At 39.6% G+C, this 13,280-nt stretch overlaps 1 protein-coding gene and 5 non-coding genes across 9 annotated transcripts; 5 read left to right on the forward strand and 1 right to left on the reverse strand.

The window, feature by feature from the left end:
* Positions 1-227: 227 nt before the first annotated feature.
* Positions 228-12,544, reverse strand: LOC6736173 (protein goliath). Of its 4 annotated transcripts, none has more exons than XM_016181167.3 (8): positions 12,349-12,544; positions 5,356-5,992; positions 5,158-5,290; positions 3,278-3,395; positions 3,070-3,221; positions 2,917-3,013; positions 878-1,234; positions 228-813 (listed from the first exon to the last, which is right to left on the reverse strand). In XM_016181167.3, exons 2-8 carry the CDS (start codon positions 5,915-5,917, stop codon positions 397-399), a joined length of 1,836 nt encoding a protein of 611 aa, XP_016029593.1. In that variant the 5' UTR covers positions 5,918-5,992; positions 12,349-12,544; the 3' UTR covers positions 228-396. The 4 variants fall into 4 exon arrangements, with proteins under 4 accessions (XP_016029593.1, XP_016029592.1, XP_016029594.1 ...); XM_016181166.3 differs by having other exon boundaries at positions 12,221-12,544; XM_016181168.3 differs by having other exon boundaries at positions 12,027-12,544.
* Trnaa-cgc lies at positions 3,642-3,713 on the forward strand. The gene has a single exon. It is a non-coding gene; the product is annotated as a tRNA-Ala (tRNA).
* On the forward strand, positions 4,408-4,479 carry Trnaa-cgc. The gene has a single exon. It is a non-coding gene; the product is annotated as a tRNA-Ala (tRNA).
* On the forward strand, positions 4,538-4,607 carry Trnaa-cgc. The gene has a single exon. It is a non-coding gene; the product is annotated as a tRNA-Ala (tRNA).
* On the forward strand, positions 4,666-4,735 carry Trnaa-cgc. The gene has a single exon. It is a non-coding gene; the product is annotated as a tRNA-Ala (tRNA).
* On the forward strand, positions 5,036-5,107 carry Trnaa-cgc. Its single transcript has one exon. It is a non-coding gene; the product is annotated as a tRNA-Ala (tRNA).
* Positions 12,545-13,280: the final 736 nt, after the last annotated feature.

The following is a 13,280-nucleotide window of genomic DNA, read 5'->3' on the forward strand; positions in this document are numbered from 1 at the left end:
CTGGCTGTCTGCCCTGGTCACCTCAAGGTGCAGCAAGATATCAGTTGGCGGGGATCAAACCATTTTCTGCATTTCTATACAATACCTAAGGCACAGACGTCGCCAATCGAAGACTAAGAGAACCGGCATTATTTTAAATACATTTTTTATTATACATTTAACATATTTTTTTATTAAGGCCAGTGTAAAATGGTCAGCTGACGATAATTTCCCGAAAGATTGTTCTATTTTTCCATTTAAATTCGGAATTTTATTAGAAGTTCAACGAGATATGCCATTTCATATATGCACCGAAAAAGTAAACATTTTCTAATACAATTTTTTAAAAGTCACTAAAATAAAATACATTTCATTTAATACAGTTGGTTCATCAATTAAGCGTTTGCACTTTAATCACTAGTTAAGGTCCACACCTTTCCCATTTACCTGAATGGTAATTTGGTCAGTTTGTACGCTGTCATCTGACTCCCTCTCCCGATGTGCCGCAGAGGCTCCTCCTCGCCTGGGAAGTGAGCGCAAGGATATTTCGTCGCTCTCACGCCTCATGAATCGTCTCCGTGTCCTGGCAAAGTCGAAACTTTCACGCTGCCGTTGCCGGGACTGGGCATGGGCGGCGTCTGTCAGGTGCTGCAAGGCCTGCGACGAGTTCGAGCGCTGCATCTGGGCGACTTCGCTATGGAGCTGCGGCTGACCTAGGCTAGATACCGGCACAGAGGGCTGGCGTTGGCGACCCCCAAAGCATCCAGTTGAGTAGCGCCCATCCGCTGATCGCGATCGCCGGTGGCGAGCCGACTCTTGCGCACTAAGAAGTTGCTTAATGGAGACAGTATTTGATTACATATCTCGTCGATAATCAAATCATTTTTCACTTTATTACCTGCTGCATTTCATCCTTGCGCAGGCGGCGCAGTCCCTGTTGCTCCTCGAGCTTGTTGCTCATCAGGCTCACCCAATCACGAGCTTGTCTAAGCGATAGGGAGCTCTGAGATCGCTCGGGTATCCGACGCGGGAACAGCATTTCGCGGGCTCCCACAACACAACCGCTGTCGAGGACAAATACTCGCGGAAAGTCTACTACAAAGTCGCGGCTTCGAATAAGATCCACCCCGGCACTAGGCCTAGTTTGCGCTGCTCCAGCCACAGGCCCTGCAGATTCGTCCCGTGCCTCAACCAGTGCCAGTCCCTGCGGGGGATCAGGCTGATATTCCAGAATACTTTCCTCGCTGCCTAAAAACTGTAAAATAAAAAACCATCTAGGTTTGGTTCGGCTCCAAGACATAAAGAGCGGCTCTACGTTAAAAAAGCGGCTTATTTAGGTAAATTCTCAAAATTCAATATGTTTATTGGGGTTGTTCTTTAAAATGTTTGAGTCCATAAAATGTTGGCATGGTCTTGTTTCAAAGTTTTTGAAAAGGCAACAAATTCAAGAAACATGAATCTAAAATGCAAACTACTCGCGATTCCTTTAAAAACTCAAAACGTGTAACAGCACATTTAAAAAGGTTATAAAACGAATATTAATAATTTCTATATGATCTATAATATGTATGATCTAAAATAGGTTATAAATGGAATATAAATAATTTATGTATGAGCTATAAAAACAATTCAAAAATAAATGCAATCAAACGAGTTAAGCAATAATAATGTAAGTACATAAAAATGTTTTAATCTTTATTAAATATAAAAAAATAAAGCAAATACTTTGGCACCTTTAATATTACAGTAGTCATTGATTCACAATATGCGCTGGCTGCGATTTGTGTAGCCTTCTATGGGTGACTAGCAACACAGTCGCTGATCCCGCTATATTTATTGCATTTGCCATTACTTTTTCTACAGCTTTAAGATATAGTCACTGTTTATAATTGTATTGGTATTGAATTTCAGTGTATTGAATTTAAGTGTTCATACTCGAAGGTAATTTCCTTTGCTTACTTTTATCGACAATTGTTAGTCTTATAGAACTTAAACATATGCTTAAACCCTTTGTGATTTTTAAGTGTATTCATGATTCCGCTTTCAAGTTAAACTTCTAACGGTATTTTATATTGTTGCTTAAATACATGTAAATGTGCGTGGGGCTTATGTAAAAAATTAAAATGGAAGTCTTTGTATCAGCTTTTTTAAGTACACTGCTCTTAAATGAGTTTATTTACACATGAGTGAATGCTCTTTTCTTTTTCGTTACTCTTAATTGGTATCATAACTTATAATTAAATAAAACGAAGAATACGTTAAACTTCAGTCAACTGCTTGATCTTGCTACACTATGTCCGTTTGTAAGGGTATTGAAAAACATAGGCTCCACATTTGCAAAACCTATGAACCTAATCTGTACCAAAATGCATATTGACTACGTACAGACTTACATTTTAAAATAATAAAAAATACGATTAGGCTGAATATAACATTGGACTCAACGGACGGGTTTGCGCCAATTTGACTATACAAATTCCGATGCAAGGGTCTCACTAAAGGAATATGAATATTGGTCTGGTGGTATAGCTGACTATTGAATACACGCGTTTTTATGTACAGATTAGGCTGTACTCTGTACCTAAGCCTTGTTCGTGGGTAGTTGGCGATATTTTAGACGTCGGTCACCTGATGACTGGCAGTGATAGCGTGCGGCATTGTGGCGGGAGCAGAGTTACGTCTGCCGCGCTCCGATGCCGCCTGCTGCGGGTGGGGTTGATACGCAAGTGGCGCTAGCTGCTGCTGGACACTACTGCTAGGACTACGACTACTCTGAAAATAGTGACTAGGAGCGAAACTACTAATGTTGCTGGCCTGGAGCGGCTGCAAAGGCTGCGGCCCCTGCGGCACGGCCACCACAATGACGGGCACCTCCTCTATGGAGGCGATTGGCGCTGTATGCTGTGGACTCGGGGTTTGATAGATTTGGTCACCCACCACATATCCATAGAACTTCAGGACGTCGAGCTTACACATGGGACACGTTCGATGCTCTATAAGCCACGGATCTATGCAGTTTTTATGGAACTCGTGCCTAAAATGAAGAAGTACAAAGGTATTTCTTGGAAGCTTGCAGAACTAGATTCTTACTTGCACGGCAATATCCGTATGGTGTCCGTGGGCTTATAGGCTTCGATGCATATAGCACAGCAGTCGCTATCCAAGTCCTTTTCATCACTGATTTTTCCGGTTTTTGTTGGAATCTTCATGATAGCCTTTTTGGTAACAGAGCAGAGATTGCGCTACATCGGCAAAGGATGGTTTAAATTATGTATATGATTATCAAGAGATGGCTTACCGATTGTTGGTCCTTTGCCTGCATGTAACGGAACCTCTGAATATAGTAGAAGATGAGCCAAACCAGAGAAATAATCATCAAAACAATAAATGAAATCGACACAAACAGCACTGATGTTCTAAAATATAAATGGAAAAACAGGTAATTATTTAACTTAAGTTCAGAATGTACCAAAACTAAGACTGAAGCTTTAAATAGAAGTCTTTACAAATTTTCGAAACGGATTAAGATCCAAAGACTCGCTGTTCGAAGGACTACTTTTCAAACTCTAATAGGTAAAATACCTGCCTTACCGACGAATTGCGGTCAAGCAGTTTTTTCTTGGCCTGCCTCTAGTAATGGGTTAGGCAGGGTAACAGACAAAGGGGACGTAGCTCAGTGGTAGAGCGCTCGCTTCGCATGTGAGAAGTCCCGGGTTCAAACCCCGGCGTCTCCATCTGAACAAGTTTTTTTTGTTATTATTTGCTTTTTACATTACATTTTGGAGTAACATTATGTACAATTTTAGAACAGGCTGTATGATTTGGTAAAGGGAATTGAATGCACTGAATTACCGGCGTTCTTTTGTGCAGTCAGGGTTAGGATCAAATCAGAAACCAAATATCAGAAGTGCTTAACATTAAGTTACTTTACATATTGGCAGTTGCATAAAAATCAGAAACCATATATCAGAAGGTTAAGGCAGTAACAGTTACATTTTGGGGTATTATTATGTACAATTTTAGATCAGGCTGCCAGATTTGACAAGAGGAATAAAATGCACTGCATTACCACGTTCTTTTAAGCAGTTAGGTTTAGGATCAAATCAGAAACCAAATATCAGAAGTGCTCAAAGTAACAGTTACATTACATTTTGGGAGAATTATTATGTAAAATTTTAGAACAGGCTGCAAGAGTTGACAAAGGGAATAGAATGCACTGCATTGCCGGTGTTCTATTAAGCAGTCAGGATCCGGATGAAATCAGAAATGTAACGAAACGGTTACATTACATCTTGATGTTACATTTTAGAACAGGCTGCAAGTTTTGATAAAGGAAATTGAATACACTGCTTTGTCGGCGTTCTATTAAGCAGTATAAGCGAAAGTGGTTCTGATTCTAGTGGACAATTGGTCACCAACCAACCGCAAGGGGACGTAGCTCAGTGGTAGAGCGCTCGCTTCGCATGTGAGAAGTCCCGGGTTCAAACCCCGGCGTCTCCAGCAGAGTTTTCAATATCTTATTTTTAAGTTTTTTTGGACTAAGTTTCCAAAGATGGTTGGACGTAGCTCAGTGGTAGAGCGCTCGCTTCGCATGTGAGAAGTCCCGGGTTCAAACCCCGGCGTCTCCAGCAGAGTTTTCAATATCTTATTTTTAAGTTTTTTTGGACTAAGTTTCCAAAGATGGTTGGACGTAGCTCAGTGGTAGAGCGCTCGCTTCGCATGTGAGAAGTCCCGGGTTCAAACCCCGGCGTCTCCAGCAGAGTTTTCAATATCTTATTTTTAAGTTTTTTTGGACTAAGTTTCCAAAGATGGTTGGATTAAAACGTCCTCAGAAAACCAAATATATTGTCATTCTACAGGCGTCTCCAGCAGAGTTTTCAATATCTTATTTTAAGTTTTTTTGGACTAAGTTTCCAAAGATGGTTGGATTAAAACGTCCTCAGAAAACCAAATATATTGCAAGTCTACCGAAATAGTTGAGTATTGGAAAGTACTTTTTTGGACAATTATGTTATTCGCACGTTCAAGAATTACTCTGATAATAATGGGGTTCTATGGGGACGTAGCTCAGTGGTAGAGCGCTCGCTTCGCATGTGAGAAGTCCCGGGTTCAAACCCCGGCGTCTCCATTATCGGGAGGTTTTTTTTACTTTTGAATGGTAAGGGATGGGGGACTCACCTATTTAAGCTGCTAACGGTGCGAACACCTCGTCTTCCCTCAATGATCGAAATAGTTACATTATATCCCTTATCAAGAGTCATAGCCAGGTCTTGTCCAATGTTCTGATAAGTTATAACGGCGGCTATGTTTCCTGGGAAAAAAATACTTTTTAATAAGCAGGCTGATGGACGGACTACTATAACGGCTCAAGCTCACTTGTTTTGCCCTTGATCTGCATCTTCTCCAGCTGCATTACTTGCTTGTCGTTGTAAATAATAACACCGGCAGCATTTTGCTGGTAGACATGTTTAACTTTTTCCTCAAAGGTGCAGCGTCCCCGTCGGACCAATGCAATCCATGTCTCCCCTTTATCTGGTATGGGTGCTCCTAGGGTTCCTCGGATGTACGGTGTGCACGCGTAATCGTCACTAAAGTTGTCCGTGGCGGTGATGTGAATTAACCGTCCCGTTACGTTCAACACCTTGCCCTCCCCGTAACGGGCCTGTTCTTGGGCGAATTCCATGTTGCACAGCATGTTACCGTGCTCTACATATGACCAGTTAAGGAAGGCGTAGTTATAGACGTCCACGGCAATACGATCTTCCATGCCGGAGAAGCTGTGAGTGCTGTTGCCTGGTCGAAAGTATCGCTCCAAATCCTGATTTGCGATGGACATGGCCGCCACTAAGGTAGTGGTCGTTGCAGGGGAAGTGAGAGGCGGGAGTCCCCCGAACAGCAAAACAAGGCAAGCCAGTAGGAGCGTTTTCCGTAAATACATTACGTAGGAGTATAGCAGTTGTTTTCTATTTTAATCAGACTGTAACATTCGCTTCTTAGCGTTGGGATTCGACAACTGAAACGAGAGTCAAAGTGAGTTTAGCTAAATTATTAGAATTTTAAAGCCATCGGGCGATAGGCGACACAATTTATTAAAACCATAAGTACGGTTAGTAAGGTATGAACACTCATTTCAGTCATTTCTCTAAGTCAAGTCTATCCTAATACTTTAGTAGACATAAAGGAAGTCCGGCTGAAAGCCCCAGCAGCTATAGCCGATAACTATTGTAGCATAACTTTAAAATTTTTGTCTACAATGTACAAAAAAATAAATAAATAAAAACTTCCAGGTTTTTCATTTTTGGTTTGGAATTAACGCTACGAATCGTATGAAGCATACCAGGTGAAATATTTAAACTAGAAAATAAAAAATTATATTTGCGTTTATATGTTGTCGTCTTGTGGGCGAGAAAAGACGCGAATATAAATATAAGCGTTGGTCGTTGTTTTCTTTCTTGGCAAATCTTAATAAAGAAAAATAACAAATATAAAGACGTGTTTTTCCATTTGGGTGTATATACAATCGGATTCCTTATTTTTAATCCCGATACTCGTAGAGTAAAAAGGTATACTAGATACGTTGAAAAGTATGTAGCAGGTAAAGGGAAGCGTTTCCGACCAAATATTCTTGATCAAAATCGATATCCTAGTCGATCTGGCCCTGTTTTTCCGTCCATCTGTCAGTCTTTCTGGACGCATACACATTTCGCGTGCTGACTTCCACTTGCTAAGTAACAGGTATATTTTTAAGACTATGGCTAAAACATAATTATTCAAAATACCTTTCGACAAAATACATTTACATAAAATAAAAACTGGTTTATTTCTACAAACGGATATAAATACTGCCGATATAAATATTAAACATTCAGTTGATTAATTTTCTTAGTAAACGTGATTTGCAAAAACGTGCCTCGATCAACAATAATTCATGTATAGTTTCTTGCTTGGGGCGTGTGTCCGAGTACACTAGAGTGTCTGCATAGTGTGTATTTAAATTTGTTTACTGAATGACAAAAACCTTAAAAATTAACTGCTGAAATTTATGATTTGAATGATTTATTCTTTAGACAGTCACGTGAATGTTACTTTTCTTAATGGTCACAATATGTTTGAAGAAAAGTTTCGGTCTTCTACGAGATGGGGCACTTCTCTGAAATGTTTCTAATTACTTTGCAGCTGCAAACAAAATATTGCTTTTAAAGTCTGTTTTTTTCCTATTTTGCCTTCAACTGTTACTGCTCTAGAAAGAGCCGCTTTGGTGTTTTTTTGCGGAGTGTCCAGTTTCGGAATGCTTGCTTTGATTTGGCAAGTGCGTTTTATGGTTACTCTCGCTTGCTTTGTAACCAATAATCAGAGGTCTACTACCTTTGCGCCAATTTTATGCCATCAAATTACCTATGTCAACGCGATTGTATGAGGAAAAATCTTAAATGGTCCCAAATATGTAGTATTTTTTTTTGGGGCAAGCGAACGGCATTGAAATTTTAACTGCCAAGTCAATTCTATCCGGAACAAGCTTATAGTAAAATACTTCTGGCAGTGCTAGAATGGATATAGACCACAAGACACGGCCATAAAAATATTAACACCCGGTACTTGGGCGGTATTCCCTCAGACACGTTTTCGGAGCGGTGTCGCGCGCGTAGGGTATATATACCGTTGCGATGCACTGCCGAGTTGTTATTATTCTTCTAGTGTTTGTCGTATGACCCCCTGAGTGCGCCAGAGAGGGTTAAGGAACATGTGCAGTGCAGCGCCGGCAACGGCGTCATAAATCTTTACACACCTTCCACGTGCTGTCCATCCACTAACGACACGCCACACCCCATGAACCCCTTCTCTGGCGGTCGGAAGCAGGCTAGGATCGGCTTTTCCATGCGTCCATTCATTCATTCTTGTCATTAGCTCCTCGAATGTCAGCAGTGTAAAAACGTGATTTCCGCTATTCCGCTTCTGGGACTGTTTGAGTGTAATTGTTTAGCCAACTCTGGTTGTTCGGTGCTCTGTTCGATACTTGAGCAAAGCCTCAAAGAAAATAAATCTTATATAGCAAGTCGTTTTCATTTCATTAGAGATGGAATGACTTGGCTTCGAGACAAGGACGAAAGATCGCAAAAGACTAGAATACAAAATCCTGATATTGAATGAGGAAGAAGCACGTTCTCTTCTGTCACATGCCGTGAACACCTTTTCCGAACAGGTATTGATTTTCAACATTGTGGAATGCGACAAAAGAAACAAAAGCAATGGTGATAACAATAACAAGGTTAAGTTATCAGACTGGTTGTTGTGGTTGTTAAGGCCTCAGTGTCTTCAATTATTATTATTTTATTTATTATTATTATTATTTATTTATTATTAATATTTAATTTGTTTATAGCAAAGTGTGTTGATTTTAATGAGTTGCAAACATGTTATTCCACTCTAATCGACTGAGTATCCATCCGCCTTATCACCGTCATTAGACGACAGGAACACGCGTCAGAATTTTAAGAGTTCAGCATTTGGTGATTAGTGAGCGGTCCCTTTAGAGCAAACCATCTCCAACCCCACCCTATTTGGCCATGTCAACGTGCTGGCGGCTTGCGATTTGCGTGCCGAGATTGCTAAACAATATTGATTTGTACAGTACGGGGAGGTATTTATTCATCGTCAGTATGAAGCCCCACTTGGACATTATGCCTGCCCTGTACCATCTCGTCTGATATTAAACATGTCGCAGTTTTATTCAATTAGTGGCAAGAATTGGTTTTTATTTGATGTCATTTTTATCCATATCAAATTCTACGCACTCGTGCTATCGGTGTCTCCCCCTCGCTACGTTATTTGCTTTTTCTCTGGGCTCGCACCATTCTCGCTTGGCTTCGCGATTTCTGTTCAATCATTTAAATCAAAATGATTCACATTTCATTTTGTCAGACAAAGCGGAATAATATTTTTATTCAGCTTTGCTATGCTCCTTCTCAAATGCAAATTGAAGTCTTGCCAGCAATTAATAAGCAAGGTGAGTAGGTCCAACTATTGAACTACTCAGCTTCCTGGTTCTGCCCTCGCCATTCGATTGGAAAGTAAAAATTGTGTTCATACAAAAATTGAAGTTTATCAAAATATTAAAGCTGATTTAAGGGCTGGCATACTGTCTTAATCAGAACTGCGCTCGAAATAAATCATTTTAAGTTTGGTATATTGCTGCATTTTGAAAAAAAAAAAAAAAAATCCAAAAAATAACGTGCTGATCTAGGGCCGGGAAATGGCAAGGTTAATGTTTTGCCCTGCACAGGGCCATCGTCGATCGCTCACCACTTAAGGAAGCAGTTGTCGTGGAATAGTATGGCATACATACAAGTGCGCGGGACAGCTATCTCGGTCTCGCCTAAAAATTTGTCGCCTTAATTAACGTCGCCCTGGGAAGTGAGGATCCGGCACAGACAGCGCCGAAGACAACGACCCACGAAAATATAACATTGCTTGTCTTTGCATGCAATTGCATCTCCTGCAGCGCAGCGATTAAGAATGGGGCTCCGAAATAACGCCCTCCTGGAGTCTGTCTATGTTGGGGACTGGGGTTAAGTGAATCGTGCTTTGAATTTCTTGTGGGAGTGGTGGGGGATTTTATGAACGGGATGAAATGGTGGAAAAATTAAAAACATTAAAAGTAATATTAAACGAATTCAGACTAAACATCTAAATTTGACCGTTTAAAAATATTTGGATAGTTACCAAGCATGGAGAAAATAATATCCCAGACATATTTGCTATGCTTTGAATATTGGTCGCTGCAATTAAATCTTATCTTATCGGTCAAGCGAAACCGGGCGTTTAAATAATGAATTAAAAGAATTAATAAAGCTCTGCGCATGCTTTTATTTTCATAAACGTAAATTTTACTTATTTCGAGCAGACAGTTTTGACCAGCGAAACTAATTGATGGCCATTGGACACTTGAATTTTTATTGCTTTCTTGATCTTCAAAAGCGTTAAAAGAAAAAATAACTTAAAATGACAATGAAGGGACTCCGTTCGGATTTCGTCTATTTCACACGCATTAGATTCAGTAGATTGAAGCAAGTCTAAACTGGCCCCAGCTGTGCAAATGCGGAGATAACTGACTGACAGACCCAATGACTGATAGAAAAAGATCTTTGCAAGTGCCTCTTACCAGTTAACGGCACTTGATATTTAATTAATTTTCCCGCTTCCTCCCCCCTCGCTTCAAGAGATTACCAGAACGCGTTTCTAATTGGTTTAATAAATAAGGTGACGTAAAATTGGTCATTCATACATTTCCACATTTATTTGCTGTTTAAAAGTTAATAACGCCTAAGTGAACTGCATTTTCCAATGATAAACTTTCTCTCCATATCTGGAATATATATTTTTTGTAGATACCTCATAGCTGGTTTTTTTAATTCGTTTAAACTTTTGATGATGGTGTCCCGTACAAAAAATTCGAAAATTTGGGCAAAAATTAATTTTACAAAGTTGCTATGTACTTGTTTCCTCTCTGAATATTTAAAAATCAGCTCGCCCACGAACATAATCAGCAGATACAATACATCGATATTTTTCTTTATAAAGAAAAATTGCAACACATACTATTTATATGAAGTCGTTCACAAATTTACTAGACCCTCTCCCCTGTCTTGGCTTCGTCTACTGAATACTTAATATCTTTAGATTCTCATATAATTTCCATTGGAGTACATTGGCCTGAAAACCAAACACTTGTGAAGAAAGTGTTGCTTGAAAAACAACCTTGTATTGAAACAATGATATCTAAGACAATTAAATGGATCCGTCGAATTGGCGTTGACTAATTGGGAGAGCGGCTTGTATAATTACAGCGCAATTGCTTTTACTATTGGTTCATGTTGACGCTGCTGCGATAAGGACTGATAAGGTGGTATCGGGAACGCAAGCCGAAAGAACTGCATTTTTACTTTATCCATCTTCCTTCTTCTGCTATGCAAACGCCTTACTCAACCTCTTCCACCCTTTATTATTTTTCTGTTTCCACTATGATGAAAACATCCACTCCAGATGTCGGTAAAAATCATTATTTCGAAGTGACCCAATTAAGGAAGATGTTGGAGAGAGGACCCGCAACCGCCAGGCCTATCCCCTTTATGTATTTAGCGGCTTTAGACCAGTGCCCCGAATTGGCCTTTAAAACGAAAGTGTCTGTGCCCCAGCTATTGCGACAGTCTTGGTGCAGTTATAGCATACGCATTTCTTTGAATTTTTTAAATTTTCATTTGATTCCCAGCTGTATCCGTCCGGATATACATATGTATGTACAAGCGATAAAGTTTTTTGCTGGAAATACAAAAACCGGAGACAAAAAAACAAACAATGACAACAACAACCATTATTGGCTTAATGGGAGCTTGAGTTTTGGTTGAAATTGCGGATTGAAAAGAACGCGCATGCGCTGGTCTTTTCACCAACCATCGCGTACATTTGTTTTCGTCAACATTAAAAGATTGGAAACATCTGGCATGACTCTTGCAGGATGATAATATAAGCAGTATTAAGGAGTAGTCAACCGCTATAGTTCAGTCCCAAACTACACATCCTTAGCTTAGCAATCGGTTGTTGGACCCAACCTCTCCTGGGCAGAGTGGAAACATGATCTGATACCGCTGGTCGTTCGTCCTATTGATTTTTCCCAGGCTCATTGTTGCCGTTGGCAGATTTACTCATTTTCTATGCTGATTCATTTAATTGTTTATTATGTATAGAAAAATTTCGACCATTAAATTTCATGAAGAGAAAGATTTGGACTGGACTCGACAATTAAAATAGGAAATTAGGAAGTTGTTTGATAGATAACCTGTTGCACAAATTATCAGTTACTCATCGATCTTTTTTAGATAAATACACTTGGCATTTATTATTGGCTTCAAGTTAGCAGACATTTCACTTTGCGAAAATCTTAAACGCTTATTGAACAACCTTTTTCAAACAGTCTGCTCTTACAAAGAAATAAAAAACTTTTTCTGTCATCGTCAGATATTGAGCTATTCTTTTTAAACAAATAAACTCACCTGACAATTAAATGTGGAAGGAAGAGCTTTTTATAGAAAAACTAAAACTCCACAGCTGTTTTTACCCCCTCACACACGAACAACATACATATGTAAGAAAACAGAAGATACATCTTCGCTATAGCAGTATTGAAATATATCTGCATTTCTTAATTTTCTCGGCGCATTTTCGTAATATTTTTTGTTGTAGCTACCTTATCTATTTCGCTTTTGTTACGCGAACGCGATTGAAATATATGTATTCAGATATGTGTATTCTTTTAATAGACTGCCCCTGTATCTCCACGACACTGGCTGAAACGCAGTTTTCAAAAGATATTACTTTGTCAGGCTACAGCTGAGATGGTTGCGGCACAATTATTCATTGACTAAACAACTGACTAACGAGTCAAAAATGCACTTAGTACAGATCCGCGATACGCGCCACTCGGAGCGCCAATATAGCAGTCGGATATCCGATTCGATGCAGGTACGGAAAAAGACTGATTCAGCGCAGTGAAAAAATAAGAGCGCTGCCTGCTGTTCAAACAGTGACAATTCCATTCCAATTCGATTCGACAGGCAAACTAGAACCCGGCCGTTTCACCTTCACCGCAGTGGAATACAGTGGAAACGGAACAATTTCGCATCTGTCTAAAATGTACAAAGAGAACATGAGAATTTTGAATCATTCTCAATTGAAACTAAAATTCGAAGTGGAACCGAATACAAACTTGATATGGTTCGTGACTCTGCTATTAATAAAGTGAAAAAGAAAGAAGAAGCAAAGCGAAAATCGCAAAATAAAAAAGGTACGAACAGGAAAAATATTGAATTGTTACTCGAAATCATTACTTGAAAGGATTTGCTTTGGCGCCAGTGTTTGAGTAAGTAATCTGTTTTGACTGCCTTTCAAGTTCAGTGACCGAAAGTAAAGAGAAGCAGCAATAACGAAATTGATGATGCATTAGCCGAAGAAAGCAGCGCGATACAGATAAAGTTTGCACCGAGCAGACTCCGACCCATATGTTTTAGATTGCTCGCAATCTGACTCAGCAGCTACATTAAAAATATATTTTAACACGTCACAACTTAAGTTAATGCGGCTTATTAATATATATATGTAAATATATCAATTAATATATTAATCAAATTGCTTTTTATTCCGAGGAGAGACTTCGCGCCGTTAGACGTCCAATGCAAAATGTCCTGCGGCATTAGACCTGGAGTACAAATATAGACCTTATAACTGGATACGGGGAAATCCAGTTTCTC

This window comes from Drosophila simulans, chromosome 2R (assembly GCF_016746395.2).
Source record: "Drosophila simulans strain w501 chromosome 2R, Prin_Dsim_3.1, whole genome shotgun sequence".
NCBI classification, from domain to species: Eukaryota; Metazoa; Arthropoda; class Insecta; order Diptera; family Drosophilidae; genus Drosophila; species Drosophila simulans.